The sequence below is a fragment of the Mustelus asterias genome, chromosome 27 (genome assembly GCF_964213995.1).
Source record: "Mustelus asterias chromosome 27, sMusAst1.hap1.1, whole genome shotgun sequence".
Lineage (NCBI taxonomy): Eukaryota > Metazoa > Chordata > Chondrichthyes > Carcharhiniformes > Triakidae > Mustelus > Mustelus asterias.
In genome coordinates, this window is record NC_135827.1 from 36,555,192 (window position 1) to 36,574,943 (window position 19,752).

At 45.4% G+C, this 19,752-nt stretch overlaps 1 protein-coding gene across 1 annotated transcript in view; it reads left to right on the top strand.

The window, feature by feature from the left end:
- Positions 1-1,804: 1,804 nt before the first annotated feature.
- The window catches only part of LOC144480039 (uncharacterized), a 51,741-nt gene continuing 33,793 nt past the window's right edge, over positions 1,805-19,752 (top strand). The window contains exon 1 of the mRNA XM_078199198.1: positions 1,805-2,126. Within this exon, the coding sequence (XP_078055324.1) occupies positions 2,072-2,126 (55 nt within the window). The 5' untranslated portion in view covers positions 1,805-2,071. The remainder of the gene's footprint in view (positions 2,127-19,752) is intronic.

The following is a 19,752-nucleotide window of genomic DNA, read 5'->3' on the forward strand; positions in this document are numbered from 1 at the left end:
CAGCAAGCTGGAGAGGACCATACCGTGAGTAGAACAGCTCAAACGTTTCTTACAGCTATCAAAGATCTTTGTTAAATCAAAACTCTTCATTCGCAACAGCAAAACCATAGAACATAGAACAGTATAGCACAGGAACGGGCCTTCAGCTTACAAAAGTGTGCTGAACCTGACGCCAAATTAAACTAATCCCTTCTGCCTAGCCTTGCTCCATATCCCGCTATTCCTTGCATATTCATGTGCTTATCTAAAAGCCCTTTACCACCCCTATCATATCTGCTTGCACCACCATCCCTGGCAGCGTGTTCCAGACACCTACCACCCTCTGTGTAAAACACTTGCCCCTCACATCTCCTTTGAACTTTCCCCCTCTTACCTTAATTGCATGGCCCCTAGTATTAGACATTTCAACTCTGGGAAAAAGTTTCTGACTGTCAACCCTATTTGTGCCTCTCATAATTTCACAGACTTCTACCAGGTCTCCCCTCAGCCTCCGCCGCTCCAGAGAAAACAACCCTAGTTTGTCCATCCTCTCCTTACAATTCATACCCTCTAATCCTTGAAAACTCCTTGAAAATGTTAGGGCGGCACGGTGGCACAGTGGTTAGCACTGCTGCCTCTCAGCGCCAGGGACCCGGGTTTAATTCCTGACTTGGGTCACTGTCTGTGCAGAGTCTGCATGTTCTCCCCATGTCTGCATGGGTTTCCTTCAGGTATTCTGGCTTCCTCCGGGTGCTCTGGTTTCCTCCCACAGTCCAAAAGACAAGGAACAAAGAAAATTACAGCACAGGAACAGGCCCTTCGGCCCTCCAAGCCTGCATCGACCATGCTGCCCGTTGGAACTAAAACCCTTTACTTTTCCGGGGACTATATCCCTCCATTCCCACCCTATTCATGTATTTGTCAAGACGCCCCTTAAAACTCACTTTTGTATCTGCTTCCACTACCTCCCCTGGCAGCGAGTTCCAGGCACCCACCACCCTCTGTGTAAAAAACTTGTCTCGTACATCTTCTTTAAACCTTGCCCCTCGCATCTTAAAACTATGCTCCCTAGCAATTGAACCTTCCACTCATAGGCTTCTACAAGGTCTCCCCTCAGCCTCTGCTGCTCCAGAGAAAACAACCCTAGTTTGTCCATCCTCTCCTTACAATTCATACCCTCTAATCCTTGAAAACTCCTTGAAAATGTTAGGGTGGCACGGTGGTATGAAGCCTATCCACTCTGTCCATGTCCCTCATAATCCTGTAGACTTCAATCAGGTCGCCCCTCAGCCTCCGTCCTTCCAGTGAGAACAAACCAAGGTTCTCCAGACAGGCTGGTTAGGGTGCATTGGCCATGCTAAATTCTCCCTCAGTGTACTCGAACAGGCGCCGGAGTGTGGCGACTGGGGGATTTTCACAATAACTTCATTGTAGCGCTAATGTAAGCCTACTTGTGACACTAATACTTAAACTTAAACTTAGATGGGGCATACTTTAAACCGAAGACTCGACAGGGCATAAATCATACTACATTTTCTAACAGTGGTTAGAACGCTTTGAAATCAAGCGAAGGAAAATTTTGCGCAGGGAACTGCTGTGATGTGGAATGTGTTGCTTGAAAGGTTGGTGGAAGCCAAAATAGCAAATTTCAAAAGCGAATTGATTAAACACTCAAAGGGGGGAAAAAATTGCAAGTCTGTAGGAAAAGAACTGAGATGTAAGATTAAAAATAATCTTCGTCAAATAGTCAGCGCAGCTATTTCACTCTGTAAGACTATGAATCAAATCACAGGAACTGACGTTGCAATTTCTGACTCTGGTCTCTGAACAGAGAGAACTCTACAAGCAGTGGGTTGCGCTTATCCATGGAACAACATCTCTGAAGTAACGGCTGTCTGTCACTTAATAACCTGTCAGAGGGGTAGTTGTCATATCCCAATGTATCATTGAAAACCTTTGATGCAAATTTGCAATTTCCAAATGTTAACTTAAAAGGGAGATTTGCAAATGTTTCCAGCACTTGTTCTAATCAAAAACTAGTGACACATATTTCAAAAAAGTTAGATTCTTATCTGAGGAAATTGAACTCAACATGATGTCTGTAAACTACTTTGTGATAACTGTTCTCTCCTTGTGTTTTACAGCAGGTAAGTCTATTTTAATTAACTTTATTCGTTTTATTTACTTTTTCAAATATTAAAACATTAGCTACTATTTTCCACAGGCGTGAAGAATGTGCAGTTTTTTATTTCAGCTGTATTAGTAGGTCGGGTGTCAATAACATTTATTTATTTCAATATTTATCATATTATATTTATTATATTAAAATGATCAAATGACACTTTGGTGAATGAACAAATTGCCAGAGAATTTTATTGACGTGCCAGAGGTCCACGGCACAGTGGCACAGTGGTTAGCACTGCTGCCTCACAGCTCCAGGGACCCGGGTTCGATTCCGGCCTCGGGTCACTGTCTGTGTGGAGTTTGCACGTTCTCCCCGTGTCTGCATGGGTTTCCTCTGAGTGCTCTGGTTTCCTCCCACACTCCAAAGATGTGCGGGTTAGGTGGATTGACCAGGTTAAATTGTCCCTTAGTGTCTCAAGATGTTAGATGGATTAGCCATGGTAAATGCGCGGGCTTACAGGGATAGGGAGTCAGGACAGACTCGATAGGCCGCATGGCCTCTTTTTGCATTCTAAGAATTCTGTGGTTCTATGGTTAAATGGAGGGTGTTACGATTGAAAAGTTTGCAGATGATACAAAAATCAGGTGTTTGACAGATTGCGAGGTTAGTGAAAGATCTGTAGATTGCAGGAAGGTATCAATGGACTGGTCAGGTGGGCAGAAAAGCCACAACTGTAATTAAATCTGGAAAAGTGTGAGGTAATGTACTTGGGGAGATGAAACACAAAAATGGTAGGATACTGAGAGGTGCAGAGGATTAGAGGGACCTTTGAGTGCATGTCCACAGATCCTTGAAGGTAACAGAACAGACTGTGAAGATAGTTAAGAAGTCATATGGAATATTTGCCTTTATTAGCCAAGGCATGGAGTATCAGAGCAGGGAAATTATTCCAGAACTGTATAAAACACTCAGCTAGAATGTGGCATATAGTCTGGCCACTGCATTAGAGGAAAAATGTGATCACACTACAGAGGGTATAGAGAGTGGTGCTGGAGCGTTGCGACTTCTTGCAAGCTGTGCCCAGCATACCTTCTAATTCTATCTTTTACTCTCATTTTATGCTTCCAAAACTTTATTCTAACTTTTTTAAACTCACTGACAATGCTTTAATCCAACCTCTTACAGATTTGGCACATTAAGTTTATCTTTCTCTACACCCTAGCTGGAACTGTAACACTACATTCTGCACTCTCTCCTTTCCTTCTCTATGTACGGTACGCTTTGTCTGTATAGTGCGCAAGAAACATTACTCTTCATTGTATACTAATATTTGTGACAATAACAAATCAAAAATAGAAAGACGATTTATGAAGAAGCTGCCAGGAATGGAAAGGTTTAGCTATGAGTAAAGATTGGATAGGCTGTGATGATTTTCTTGGAGTGGTGAAAGCAGAAGTGTGATTTAATTGAGGTGTATAAAATTATGGGGGAACCTAGACAGAACAGATGGGTTCTTATTTCCTTTAGCGAAGAGCTTAACAGTTAGGGTGCTTAATTTTATGTAATTTGATGAAAGGGTTATTGGGGAGTTTTTATTCAGAGAATGGAAGAGGCTATGAAACTCACTACCTGAGATAACGGTTGAGGCAGAGTTCTTTGTGGTGTTCAAAAAATCCTTGATTGTTACAATGCATGATGTGTTGTAACCAACGAGACTATGGACCAAATATTGGAAAGTGAGATTAGATTGGATAACAATAGACCTGTGGGCCGAATGATCTCCTTTAGTGCAGTACATCATGCATACCTTTAGTTTGCACTAAAATCCTGAATGTTTGTTTAATTGGATAAGACGATATATAAGAATGAGGGAGTTAATTGGCATATTTTAATTCATCATCTAGAAAGCAGTTTCATAGAATCTTAGAATCCCTACAGTGCAGAAGGAGCCATTCGGCCCATCGAGTCTGCACTGATCACAATCCCATCCAGGCCCTATTCTCGCAACCCCACCTAGTTACCCTGCTAATCCCTTTGATACTAAGGGTTAATTTAGCATGGCCAATCCACCTAACCCACACATCTAATATTCTGGATTTTTTTTCATAATATCATGTAAATTTGTAACACCTCCCGTCTAAATCCAAATAACTCCAGCTATGCTTCACGTGTCCGAACCAGCACTTGGGAGGTTAATTTATTTAGAATCACACAGACTACACAGCTCAGAAAAAAGGAAAAAGACAATAGACATAAAGACTGGGCACCTCAAAATACACATATATACATATGTAGATATATATATTACTAGATGAGTAGAAACCTCGTCCTATTTTCTTTACCTTCAGCTCTGACGAAGGGTCATCCAGACTCGAAACGTTAGCTGTCTCCAAAAATACTGTCAGATCTGCTGAGATTTTCCAGCATTTTCTAGTTTTGTTTCAGATTCCAACACCTGCAGTAATTTGCTTTTATCAAAATACTTTGCCATTAATGTAGTCATGGTTGAAATGTAGCAAGCAGCTAATGTGTGAGGATCAAAATCCCTTCTCCAACAATGTGATTTTCTTTTTCTATTCATTTGTGGGACTTGGGTGTCGCTGGCTGGCCAGCATTTATTGCCCATCTCTGGTTGCTGAAGGACAATTGAGAGTCAACCACATTGCTGTGGCTCTGGAGTCACATGGAGGCCAGACCGGGTAAGGACGGCAGATTTCCTTCCCTGAAGAACAATAGTGAACCAGATGGGGTTTTTCCAACAAGCAACAATGGTTTCATGGTCATCAGTAGATTCTTAATTCCAGATATTTTTAGTATTGAATTCAAATTCCACCATCTGCTGTGGCGGGATTCGAACCCAGGTCCCCAGGACATCAGCTGAGTTTCTGGATAAATAGTCTAGCGATAATACCACTAGGCCATCACCTCCCCAATGATAATGACTAGGTAATTTCTGTTGTTTTTATAATGTTGATCAAGGGATAAATATTAGCCAGGACCCACGGGGTAAATCCCCCTACACTGCTTCAGAAAAGTGCCATGGGATTTTTTAATATCCACCTGAGCAAGCAGATGGGGCTTTGTGCTAACGTCTCATCTGAAAGACGGCACTGCCAACAGTACAGCATTCCCTCAGTGCTGCGCTAGAGTGCCAGCCTATATTTTTCTGCTTAGGATTTGATCCCAAGTCTTTATGACTCAGAGGCAGGAATGCTACCAGCTGAGCCATGACTGACAGAGTGAGATGTCTCACAACACCATGTTAAAGTCCAACAGGTTTATTTGGAATCACGAGCTTTTGGAGCGCTGCTCCTTCATCAAACCAGGCAAACCAGCCTCCCATCCATTGACTCTGTCTACTCTTCCCGCTGCCTCGGCAAAGCAGCCAGCATAATTAAGGACCCCACGCACCCCGGACATTCTCTCTTCCACCTTCTTCCTTTGGGAAAAAGATACAAAAGTCTGAGGTCACGTACCAACCGACTCAGACTTTTGAATGGACTTACCTCGCATTAAGTTGATCTTTCTCTACACCCTAGCTATGACTGTAACACTACATTCTGCACTCTCGTTTCCTTCTCTATGAACGGTATGTTTTTTCTGTATAGCGTGCGAGAAACAATACTTTTCACTGTACGTTAATACATGTGACAATAATAAATCAAATCAAATCAAAATCATCAGGAGAGTCTCATTCCTCCTCCAACTCATTCGGCATAATCCTAAAATTTTCTTCTGCCTATCCACCTGCCCCCTAATTGCATCCATACTATTTCCCTCTGTGGTAACGGCATCAATATTTTCACCACCTTCCGGGTAAAGACATTGCTTTTATCCTGATGATCTCTGGCTTTGCACTTTCCCATGAGTGCAGACATTCTCCTTGTGCTAACCCTATCAAAAGCGTTTATCATTTAAAAAATCTTTGCGTTACCCTGCAGAACTCTCTTTGCAAAGGAAAAGTATCAAGCTCATCATCTTGTGGTAGTGATAATCTCGTAGTAATCTAATTATTGCAGCATAGTGGCACAGTGTTTAGCACCGCTGCCTCACAGCGCCAGGGGCCCGGGTTTGATTCCCAGCTTGGGTCACTAGCTGTGTGGAGTTTGCACGTTCTCCCCGTGTCTGCGTGGGCTTCCTCCGGGTGCTCCGGTTTCCTTACATAGTCCGAAAATGTGCGGGTCATGTTGATTGGCCATGCTAAATCGCCAGTGGGTGTCAGGAGGACTAGCAGGGTAAATACGTGGAGCTATGGGGATAGAGGCTGGGTGGGATTGTGGTTGGTGCAGACCCGATGGGCCAAATGGAGTTGGAGTTTAGAAGGATGAGGGGAGATCTTATTGAAATTTACTGCGAGGCCTGGATAGAGTGGACGCGGAGAGGATGTTTCCACTAGTAGGAAAAACTAGAACCAGAGGGCACAACCTCAGGCTAAAGGGACGATCCTTTAAAACAGAGACCAGGAGGAATTTCTTCAGCCAGAGAGTGGTGAATCTGTGTAACTCTGCCGCAGAAGGCTGTGGAGTCTATGTGTGTCTATATAAGTGACACAAGTCTAACCAAACACACAAGGCTGTGGAGGCCAGGTCATTGAGTGTCTTTAAGACAGAGGTAGATAGGTTCTTGATTAATAAGGGGATCAGGGGGTATGGGGAAAAGGCAGGTGAATGGGGATGAGAAAAATATCAGCCATGATTGAATGGCGGAGCAGACTCTCTGGGCCGAGTGACCTAATTCTGCTCCTATGTTTTATGGTTGGGATTTTATAGCCTCACTCGTCCCAAAACTGTAAAATCCCGCCTGAGGTCAACAGACCTTTCCATGGTCCACCCCTCACCCACTCCGATTCCCATGGTGGGCAGGGCAGTATAACTCTGGCCCATCAGTTTGCCCGCAGTGTCAGAATTTCCTAGCCGATTCCTCACTGGGCAGAAATGGACACAGTGGGATCAGCAGGGCTCCGTAATGTTTGATACTGTCTTGTTTGACTCGCATTCTGGGTAAGAAAGACATTGAGAACAAAGATCGTACGCACGAGTTATGATGATCTGTTGGTGGTGGAAGCTGATTGAACAATAAGTTTCAAAGGGAATTTGATAAAAACTTGAAGGGGGAAAAAATTACAAGGACTCAAGAACAGGAGAGAGGAATTAATTCTTTCAAAGACTGGCATACGATATTCTTTTGTTCATTCCTGGGACATGGGCTGGGCCAGCATTTATTGTCCATCCCCAGTTGCCGTTGGAGGGCAGTTGAGTCAACCACATTGCTGTGGCTCTGGAGTCACATGTAGGCCAGACCAGGCAGATTTCCTTCCCTAAAGGACGTTAGTGAACCAAATTTTTTTTCCGACAATCGACAAATGTTTCACGGTCACCAATAGATTCTTAATTCCAGATTTTTAAGATTGAATTTAAATTCCACCATCTGCTGTGGCGGGATTCGAACACAGGTCCTCAAAACATTACTGAGTTTCTGGATTAATAGCCTAGCAATAATACCACTAGTCCATCACCTCCCTGTTCTGCGCTGTGTCATTCTGTGAGTCTAAGATTGTGTCATTGAAATAGTTATATTCCATTATAAAGGATACACTTTGGGAGTAAGCACAAGGGCAGGCAATATAAGATGAAGGACTCATTTCTAAAGTGGTTACAGGAACAGAGGGACCTGGGGGTATATATGCACAAAGCATTGATGTTGGCAGGATCGGTTGTGAAAGTGGTTAACAAGACAAACGAGATCCTGCACTTTATAAATAGAGCGTAGAAAAGATAGGAGGTTCTGGCAAAGCTTCGTAAAATCCTGGTTTGGCCTTAACTGGAGCATGCTGCCCAATTCTTGGCACCGCACTTTAAGCTTCAGAGATAAAAACTTACAAGGGCAGATGAAAGAGTTTGATTGCAATGATAAATTGGAGAAGCTTTTTTGTCAGCAGCAAGTGGTTAAGATCTGGAATGCACTACCTGCACATGCGGTGGAAACAGTTTCAACCATGGCTTTCAAAAGGGAAGTGGATAATTATCTGAAAAGAGGAGATTTACAGGGTTACGGGGAAATGGTGGGGGAGGGGGTTGGGACTAGCTGAGTTTCTCTCACAGGGAGCTGACACAGATTCAGATTAGATTTCACTAGTGTTTTCTGAAAAAGAATGGAAAATCTAATTTAATCATTCAGGGAAAGCTGAACAGTGGGTTTGAATTTTTCAATGTTTAATAAATTACTCCTGGAAATTTAGAGATATTGGTTATAGTTATACTCATGCGATGCTCAAATAACTGAACATATCACACAACCACTACAGTGCAGAAGAAAGCCATTCGGCCAAAGTTTATTCATTAGTCACAAGTAGGCTTACATTCACACTGCAATAAGATTATTGTGAAAATCCCTTAGTTGCCACACTCCGGTGCCTGTTTGGATACACTGAGGGAGAATTTAGCATGGCCAATTCACCTAACCAGCACGTCTTTCGGACTGTGGGAGGAAACCGGAGCACCCGGAGGAAACCCACGCAGACACAGGGAGAACGTGCAAACTCCACACAGACAGTGACCCAAGCCGGGAATCAAACCCGGGTCTCTGGCGCTGTGAGACAGCAGTGCTAACCACTGTGCCGCCGTGCCACCCAATCGAACATTCACCGACAACAATTCCACCGAGGCCCTGTCCCCGTAACTCACGCCCCACCCCACACCTCCCTGACACTAAAGGGCAATTTAGCATGGCCAATACACCTAACCTATACATCTTTGGACTGTGGGAGGAAACCGGAGCACCGGAGAAAACCCACGCAGACACAGGGAGAACATTCAAACTCCAATCAGACATCACCCAAGGCCAGAATCGAACCCGAGTCCCTGACGCTGTGAGGCAGCAGTGCTAACCACTGTGCCACCCGATCTCCCATGCTGTCCCCCATCACTGTGCTGCCCCATCACCATGCCACCATGTCTCAGAGCTGAGTTCAAATTGCTAGGTTAACATCTTGAGGAGTCAGATCAGCAATCTGACCCGAGTTATACTGTCACTCTCACATTAATATGCATCGAAAATGCTTTGCATTAACCCGAAGCAGCACAGTTACAATACAGAGATCCACTTTGCAGAATTCTCGCTGAAATCAATGAATATTAAACCGTGCAGATCAGATAAAGCCAGGTTATTCCTTTTAAATAAACATATACGATACGATAGTGACTTTTAAGGGGCGTCTGCACAAATACATGAATAGGATGGGAATAGAGGGATATGGTCCCCGGAAGTGTAGGGGTTTTAGTTCAGTCGGGCAGCATGGTCGGTGCAGACTTGGAGGGGCTGAAGGGCCTGTTCCTGTGCTGTAATTTTCTTTGCTCTATATATCAACATTGGGCATTCATGGAAAATTTAACAAATAAGGTGTCTTTTCTGAAAGATTTTTCGTGAGAATTTTCCCAGTGAACTTAAGGCAAAAAACTTTGGAGTTATTGAACATGCAATTAGGCATGATGGGCTGAATTTTCCAGCCCTTTCTGCCGGCACGATCTTCCTGTCTCCTCTCCCCACCCCACCCCCCCCTAACCCCACCCCCACCCCATGGCAGGTTCCCCAGAGGGCACGGCTGGTGAACAGCGCAAAAGGCTGCAGATTTCAGTAGAACCAGAAGACGCAAAGATGTGCGGGTTAGGTTGATTGGCTGTGCTAAATTGCGCCTTAATGTCAGGAGGATTAGTGCAGGATCGATGGGCTGAATGGCCTCCTTCTGCACCGCAGGGATTCTATGATTCTGCCATCAGCCAATGTCACCAGAAAACATGCTATGGGATGGGGAGGGGGAGAAAACCACGGCCCAGGTACAGGTGGATGTCTATGGCTCTGTGCTGATAAACCATTTTTTTTCTAATCAATGAATTGACCAGGGAGATTCTGCTGCCCTGATCCTAACTTGCTCCAAGTCCTGTTTGTGCATCACTCCTCCTGGACTTAGTCCAGCGCTACCGTGATTTTGAAATTCTCATTCTTGTTTTCAAATCTCTCCCTATCTCCGTATCCTTCCTCCAGCCCTAAAACCCTCCGAGATCTCTGCGCTCCCTTGATTCTGGCCTCCTGAACATCCCCAAATTTACTCACCCCACCACCAGTGGCTGTGCCTTGAACCGCCTGGGCCACACATAAGCTCTGGAATTCTTCCTTTACTCTTTCTTTCCATCTTGAAGGTGTTCCTGTTATACCTACATCTTCAACCAAGCCTTTGGTCACCTGTCCTAATAGCTGCCCTCGGGTTTATTTGATAAACACTGTGCAGCATTTTACTACTTTTATCATGTTACATACATGTAAGTTGTTGTTGTATTCCAACAACTTATTATGCTTGTTACCCACAAAGTCTACACAGACAACAGTGAAGTTTTACAAAGAAAAATCAAAATACTGCAACTGTTGGTAATAAAAAGAGGGAATGGGGTAAACACTCAGCATGTTCCTTCCTCTATCCATGGCAGCATCTGCAGAGAGAGAAACTGAGTTAATGAGATGAGCTTTAATCCAAGAGGTTTGGGTCATACCAACACATGAACAAATTAGAAGCAGGAGTAGCCCATTCTGCCCCTCAAGCCTGCTCCGCCATTCAATCAGATCATGGCTGATCTGATTTTAACCTCAACCCCAGACTCCCACTGACCTTGATAACCTTTCAACCCCTCGCTTATCAAGAATCTATCCACCTCTACCTCTGCCTTTAAAATATTCAACGACTCTGCTTCCATTGCCTTTTGAAGAGAATTCCAGAGGTTCACAACCCTCAGAGAAAAAAATTCTCATCTCTATCCTAAATGGGCAATCCCCTATTTTCAAAAAGTGGCCCCTAGTACTAAGAGTAAAGTCTATTTATTTATTTGTCACAAGTAGACTTACATTAACACTGCAATGAAGTTACTGTGAAAATCCCCTAGTTGCCACACTCTGGCGCCTGTTCGGGTGCACTGAGGGAGAATTTGGCATGGCCAATGCACCTAACCAGCTAGATTCTCCCACAGAATCCTCTCCACATCAATCCTATCAAGACCTCTGCAAGCAATACAGTTCCAAGGTGCCATCAAAGATGATGGGATAAACCCTGGGGAGGTGTTTGAACTGTTTATCCAGCAGTAAGGATACTTCAGTTGCAAGCAATAGAAGAATTAACCTCACAAAGAAACAGGTTTAATAACATGACTTTGTTGCACCAACACTTGGAGAGCACACCCTAGACCATACCAGCTCCCCACAATCCCCATCTGCTTTCTACTTATACCGGGTCAGCTGGTCAGCTGGCCACCACATCATTTTGCCATTGGTTACATTGTCTACCAGGTCAGCTGGTCAGCTGACCCTCCCAGTCCGTTACCATTGGTTAGATTATAACATGAAGCTATGACCTTGTATCTCAGAGGCATTTTATGATGTGAATTTATAAAACTGGCTTTTGTACAACAGTATTGAAGATTGGCATTATACAAACAATGTCCAAAGTATGACCATGTTTGCACAGTCCTTCATTTAACCCAACAGTTTGGACTCCTCACTGAACACAATGTGCCTGTACTTCATCAACGTCTGTTGAGAAAGGGGGGAGGGGTCTGAGGTTATAGATATTTTGATAACATAGCAGTTTTCAGAGGGGGTAGAAGAAGGAATTTAGATTTATTGGTGTGGTAAGTTGAAATAAGTCTCACGTGGTGCGTAATAATGGATTGAATGGCCGATTCATGTAATTCCCCATTGAGAGATAGGGCGGGACTTTCCAGCCGCACTCGCCCCAAGACCGGAAAATCCCGTCCGAGGTTAACAAACCTCTGCATCGTTCGTGTCCCGCCCGCTACGATTCCCGCGACAGTCGGGATGGGAAAATTCCACCCATTGTGTTTTATTTTCTTATGGGATGTGGGAATCACAGACAAGGCCAGCATTTGTTGCCCATGTCTAAGCGCCCAAGAGAAGGAGTCAGTGAGCCACCTTCTTGGATCTCTGCAGTCCACCTGATGCAGATCTTCCCACAGAGGATTTGAGACGTCCCTGTTGCAGTTTGAGACAATTGAGTGGCGCAGCTTGGCAACGAGTCAACCATATAGCCATGGGACAGGAGTCACGTGTAGGTCAGATGATTTCCTTCCCTAAAGGGTATTGTGAACTAGGTGGGCATTTATGACAATTCATGATGCTATTAAGAGGAATTTTCAATTGCAGGGCCTGAATTTTATGCTTTACCCCACTCGCTACCCCCCCTCCCCACCGGCCCCCTCTGCCCAGTGAGTTTTGAGGTGGGGGGAAGCATGAAATTGTCCTGATGGGATACTCTCTGGGATCTCGCCCATCCATGGTTGAGTGGCCACTGAAGGGCCCTCACCCACCCAACCTCATTCTTTAGGCCAGTGGGCACTAGATTGGTCAGAGTGGGAAATAGAAAAAATGTAAGTCCTAAATCGTGGGCAGGATGGTGGGGAGGGGGTGGAGGGTAGCAGGGGGTGGAGGGTAGCAGGGGGCAGGGTGCAGTGCCTCCATCACAAGCCCACTTCTCCCTGGGGGCACTCTCCCCTCAAAGACCAGGCACCTCTAGACCTCCCTCTCCACCAAACCTATCCACCAATATCCCAAATGCCCCCTCATGATCTCCCCAGGAGTCTCCTCACCCGGACCCCTGCCACTTAGCTGGCCTCCATGCCCTGACACTTAGGCTCTGATTTTACCGGCACAGCCACCCGAGGCTCGTAAGGTCACGCCCAAAGCCAACGGGGAATGCCGTTCCACGAGCATCGCCCACCCCGATTTTGGGGCGGCCGTGCTGGTAAAATCAGGGCCTTAGTCCCAGACATATTGCTGCAGTGCCTCTTCTGGCCACTGCAGCACTGTGCCTGGATGGTCATCCATCCAACGGGAGTGTAAAATGGTCGAGGGCCTGTCAGAGTCAGTGGGGATGCAGGGGTTGAGCCCCCCGCCATTCCTCAGGATCCAGGCTCAAATTTTCATCAATTGCATTTAAATTGTACCGGCTGCCTTGGTGGGATTTGAACCCATGTTTGCAAGGTCAAAGACTCTAGAATAGTCCAGTAATGTCACTACTACACCACTTCTATTCCCCACCATTAATGCAGGCCTCTGGATTGCTAGGCCAGTGGCGTAACATAACCTTTATCCTACCGTACCAGCACTTGTTCATCACAACTGTTCTGCTGCTGTTTTAATGTTACCTGATTCACCAGGTTCCAGTGAAGATTAAATATATATTTCAGCAATTGGCAGCTGTCCACTACACCAGTGCTTCCCAATCGGTGTACCGCGGTACACCAGTGCTTCCTAATCGGTGTACCGCGGTACACCAGTGCTTCCCAATCGGTCTACCGCGATACACCAGTGCTTCCTAATCGGTGTACCGCGGTACACCAGTGCTTCCCAATCGGTGTACCGCGATACACCAGTGCTTCCCAATTGGTGTACCACAGTACACCAGTATTTCTCAATCGATGTACCGCGGTACACCAGTGCTTCCCAATCGGTCTACCGCGATACACCAGTGCTTCCTAATCGGTGTACCGCGGTACACCAGTGCTTCCCAATCGGTGTACCGCGATACACCAGTGCTTCCCAATTGGTGTACCGCGGTACACCAGTATTTCTCAATCGATGTACCGTGGTACACCAGTGCTTCCCAATAGGTATAACGCAGTACATCAGTGCTTCCCAGTCGGTATACCACAGTACACCAGTGCTTCCCAATAGGTATAACGCAGTACACCAGTGTGAGGTGAAGACCTCCCCAAGTGCACCACGAAAAAATATTCATAGTCATGTAATTAAACTAAAACTTCATCTTCAGATCTGTGGTCAGCATCTCCAAGACCGTACAAATTTCAGGCCTCCCAAGCATGTCCCAGCTGGGAAAGAGCTGCACATACGTGTTTAGAGTTTTTACGTTGGTCAAGACCCATGCACATGACCAACGGGACTTGGAGCTGAAGATAAAGATCCCATCCGCCCGCACAAAAAGCAAAATCTTAAAAAGAGCGGCACAGTGGTCGGTGCAGACTCGATGGACCGAATGGCCTCCTTCTGCACTGTAGGAATTCTATGATTCTATGAAACCCTGGGAGAAGCGAGAGAGGTTAAAAAGAATGGCGTATGCTGTTGTGAAAATCACCATATTGAAACCATGACAATAACTTGTATCTCTGGCTATGTTTTGCTAATGCCTAGATGTAATATTTTATGCTGAGACTTCACTTCAACCTTCCCCTCTTTCCATTTTAATGATGTTATCGCTGTTTTCTCATACTGCATTTTTCTACCTGAAGTAATAGCATTCAAAGCATTAATACAAAAGCAAAAATATAGGGCGGCACGGTGGCACAGTGGTTAGCACTGCTGCCTCACAGCCAAGGGCTCAGGTTCAATTCCCGGCTTGGGTGACTGTCTATGCGGAGTTTGCACATTCTCCCCGTGTCTGCGTGGGTTTCCTCCGGGTGCTCCGGTTTCCTTCCACTGTCTGAAAGACATGCTGGTTAGGGTGCATTGGCCGTGCTAAATTCTCCCTCAGTGTACCCAAACAGGCGCCGGAGTGTGGCGACTAGGGGATTTTCACAGTAACTTCATTGCAGTGTTAATGTTAATGTACTTGTGACACTAATAAATAAACTTTAAACTTAAAAAAAATACTCCAGATGCTGGAAATCTGACATAAGAGGAAATAATGCTGGAAAAATTCAGATAATCAGGCAGCATCTGTGGAGAGGAAGAGTCAATATTCATATTGATCACCATTCCAATCTTGCATGAACTAGATAAATTATTTGTGAACTGTATTTTTAAGGAAATCAAGGTTCCCTGTATTGAGTTATTGTGTTGTTTACATTTTTCCAAGTCAATGGCCCAGGTTTTCTGCAATTGAAGCTATCAGTGTTCAGCATTATTACGGTGGAAGTCAGACTTTCGGCAGCCACACCTGCAGTCAAACATGGAAACCCACGTTTCCCGATTCTCTCCGGAATTTCTGCCCACATTGCCGTTCTGTCTGATAGTGTTAAAATTGTGATTTTCAATTTCAATATGCAACTGACCAGCTGACCATTTTTTTTAAACAATTGCCGCTTAACTGTCTGGCTGAAAATCACCCCAAAAATGTCTCTTGCCAGAAACCAAAAGAGAAAACGCTGGAAAATCTCAGCAGGTCTGGCAGCATAGAATCATCAAATCCTACAGCACAGAAAGAGGCCATTCGGCCCATCGAGTTTGCACCAACCACAATCCCACCCAAACCCTATCCCTACATATTTACCCACTAATCCCTCTAACCTAAGCATCTCGGGACACTAAGGGGCAATTTAGAGACAACTGGAGCACCTGGAGGAAACCCACACAGACACGGGGAGAACATGCAAACTCCACACAGATAGTGACCCGAGCCGGGATTCGAACCCAGGTCCCTGAAGCTATGAAACAGCAGTGCTAACCACTGTGCTACTGTGCCGATTTCAGCAGGTCTGGCAGCATCTGCAAGGAGAGAAAAGAGCAGACGTTTCGAGTCCAGATGACCCTTTGTCAAAGGGTCATCTGGACTCGAAACGTCAGCTCTTTTCTCTCCTTACAGATGCTGCCAGACCTGCTGAGATTTTCCAGCATTTTCTCTTTTGGTTTCAGATTCCAGCATCCACAGTAATTTGCTTTTATCTCTTACTCGAGAGCAGTTCAGAGAAAATAGAAGGTGTAAACATGTTTTTATAATATAGAGGTGTGCCGTGACATATAAAAGGGAAGGAACCACTGCACTACACTGTACTTAGCGGGACCTTTGTTGCATATTCAGAGGCACCTTCAACAGTTAAGCAGCAATTGTTTAAAAAAAATGCTCTGATGCAATAGTCAGTGACACAGTGGTGAGCACTGCTGCCTCACAGCGCCAGGGACCCAGGTTCAATTCCCGGCTTGGATCACTGTCTGTGCAGAGTCTGCATATTCTCCCCATGTCAGAACAAAGAACAATACAGCACAGGAACAGGCCCTTCGGCCCTCCAAGCCCGTGCCGCTCCCTGGTCCAAACTAGACCATTCTTTTGTATCCCTCTATTCCCACTCCGTTCATATGGCTATCTAGATAAGTCTTAAACGTTCCCAGTGTGTCCGCCTCCACCACCTTGCCTGGCAGCGCATTCCAGGCCCCCACCACCCTCTGTGTAAAATATGTCCTTCTGACATCTGTGTTAAACCTCCCCCCCTTCACCTTGAACCTATGACCCCTCGTGAACGTCACCACCGACCTGGGGAAAAGCTTCCCACCGTCATAGAATGTCATAGTCATGTCATAGAATCCTACAGTGTAGAAGGAGGCCATTTGCCCCATCCAAGTCTGCACCGACCACAATCCCATCCAAGCCATAACCCCATGTAATCATAGAAATCATAGAAACCCTACTGTACAGAAAGAGGCCATTCGGCCCATCGAGTCTGCACCGACCACAATCCCACCCAGGCCCTACCCCCATATCCCTACATATTTTACCCACTAGCCCCTCTAACCTACACATCTCAGGACACTAAGGGGCAATTTTAGCATGGCCAATCAACCTAACCTGCACATCTTTGGACTGTGGGAGGAAACCGGAGCACCCGGAGGAAACCCACGTAGACACGAGGAGAATGTGCAAACTCCACACAGACAGTGACCCAAGCCGGGAATCAAACCCAGGTCCCTGGCGCTGTGAGGCAGCAGTGCTAACCACTGCGCTACCGTGTAGCCCAAAGTGCATAGGTTTCCTTCAGGTTTCCTCCCACAGTCTGAAAGACATGCTGGTTAGGGTGCATTGGCCATGCTAACTTCTCCCTCAGTGTACCCGAACAGGCGCCGGAGTGTGGCGACTCGGGGATTTTCACAATAACTTCATTGCAGTGTTAATGTAAGCCTACTTGTGATACTAATTTAAAAAAACTCAGCTGGTCAGTTGCGCATTGAAGTTGAAAATAGCAATTTTAACAGTAACTACACAGACAACTTTTGAATTTTCACTAGTTCCTGATGTGAAAAGATCAGTGTTTGACCAAACAAATTGATTCTAAAATGACCGACATTTTGGTGTGAAAAATGTTTGGCACCTTGTATATTGTGTGTGCAAGCACCACAGGGTGGGATGGCAGATTCAATGCATTGTGTAAGGAGTAATGTGTTAATATAATTCATGTTAAAATACACTATATGATTGATGAATGTGAGTTTTCCTGGTGGGTCAGTGGCTAATTGTGCAGACGGGGGGATGTTATTGACACATATAGAGAGTCCCAGATTTATTTTCTGGGTTATATTTTCCTGGGTTAAATCAGATATCTGTACAATCGATTTTGAATTTGATTTAATTTATTATTGTCACATGTATTAGTATACAGTGAAAAGTATTGTTTCTTGCGTACTATACAGATGAAGCATACCATTCATAGAGAAGGAAAGGAGAGAGTGCAGAATGTAGTATTTCAGTCATAGCTAGGGTGTAGAGAAAGATCAACTTAGTGCGAGGTAGGTCCATTCAAAAGTCTGATGGCAGCCAAGGAAGAAGCTGTTCTTAAATCGAGTCCAATATCTGATGTTTGCCCGTGTTTGTGTGTGTGTGTGTGTGTGTGTGTGTGTGTGTGTGTGTGTGTGTGTGTGTGTGTGTGTGCGTGAGTGTGTGAGTGTGCGTACGTGTGCGTGCGTGTGCATTTTTCTGTCAAGTGAGGAGAACAAAGAACAAACAACAAACAACAGTACAGCACAGGAAACAGGCCCTTCGGCTCTCCAAGCCTGTGCCGCTCCTTGGTCCAACTAGACCAATCGTTTGTATCCCTCCATTCCCAGGCTGCTCATGTGACTATCCAGGTAAGCCTTAAACGATGTCAGCGTGCCTGCCTCCACCACCCTACTTGGCAGTGCATTCCAGGCCCCCACCACCCTCTGTGTAAAAAACGTCCCTCTGATATCTGAGTTATACTTCGCCCCTCTCACCTTGAGCCTGTGACCCCTCGTGATCGTCACCTCCGACCTGGGAAAAAGCTTCCCACTGTTCACCCTATCTATACCCTTCATAATCTTGTACACCTCTATTAGATCTCCCCTCATTCTCCGTCTTTCCAAGGAGAACAACCCCAGTTTACCCAATCTCTCCTCATAGCTAAGACCCTCCATACCAGGCAACATCCTGGTAAACCTTCTCTGCACTCTCTCTAACGCCTCCACGTCCTTCTGGTAGTGCGGCGACCAGAACTGGACGCAGTACTCCAAATGTGGCCTAACCAGCGTTCTATACAGCTGCATCATCAGACTCCAGCTTTTATACTCTATACCCCGTCCTATAAAGGCAAGCATACCATATGCCTTCTTCACCACCTTCTCCACCTGTGTTGCCACCTTCAAGGATTTGTGGACTTGCACACCTAGGTCCCTCTGTGTTTCTATACTCCTGATGACTCTGCCATTTATTGTATAACTCCTCCCTACATTATTTCTTCCAAAATGCATCACTTCGCATTTATCCGGATTGAACTCCATCTGCCACCTCTCCGCCCAATTTTCCAGTCTATCTATATCCCGCTGTATTGCCCGACAATGCTCTTCGCTATCCGCAAGTCCAGCCATCTTCGTGTCATCCGCAAACTTGCTGATTACACCAGTTACACCTTCTTCCAAATCATTTATATATATCACAAATAGCAGAGGTCCCAGTACAGAGCCCTGCGGAACACCACTGGTCACAGACCTCCAGCCGGAAAAAGCCCCTTCGACCACTACCCTCTGTCTCCTATGGCCAAGCCAGTTCTCCACCCATCTAGCCACTTCTCCTTGTATCCCATGAGCCTTAACCTTCTTAACCAACCTGCCATGTGGGACTTTGTCAAATGCCTTACTGAAATCCATATGGACAACATCCACGGCCCTTCCTTCATCAACCGTTTTTGTCACAGGTGGAGAAGGTCAATTCAACTCTCTCCTTCCATTCAGTCACCTTTGACCAGACTTCATCGCTGGGATTCTACTGCCCCGCCCACCATGGAATCAGAGCGGGTGAGGGGCGGACAATGGAAATGTCCGTTGACCTCGGGCGGGAATTTCTGGTCTCACTCGAGCAAGGCCATGAAGTCCCGCCCCATGTAACAGGATTAGACAGGGTGGATTCAGAAAGAATGTTCCCGATGGTGGGGGATTCCAGAACTAGGGGTCATAGTTTGAGGATAAGGATTGAAGTGAGGAGAAATTTCTTCACCCAGAGAATGGTGAATGTGTGGAATTCACTACCCCAAGAACGTAGTTGAGGCCAAAACATTGTGTGATTTCAAGAAGAAATTAGATATAGCTCTTGGGGATCAAGGGATCAAGGGATATTATGGAGGGGGAAAGGCAGGACCAGGACATTGAATTTGATGATCAGCCATGATCAAAATGAATGGCGGAGCAGGCTCAAAGGGCCGAATGGCCTACTCCTGCTTCTAGTTTCTATGTTTCTATGAATGTGCAAGAATGACCACAGACAGAGGCCAATACGGATCACACTGGGAACAGAGAAAGATCATGATTGCTTTCAGGGGAAGAGGGGACATTTTTCCACTTAAACAAAATTCTGCTCCAATTTGAAAATTTAGTTAATTAGGAGACAGGCAACTTAGATGATAGGAATGGGATTT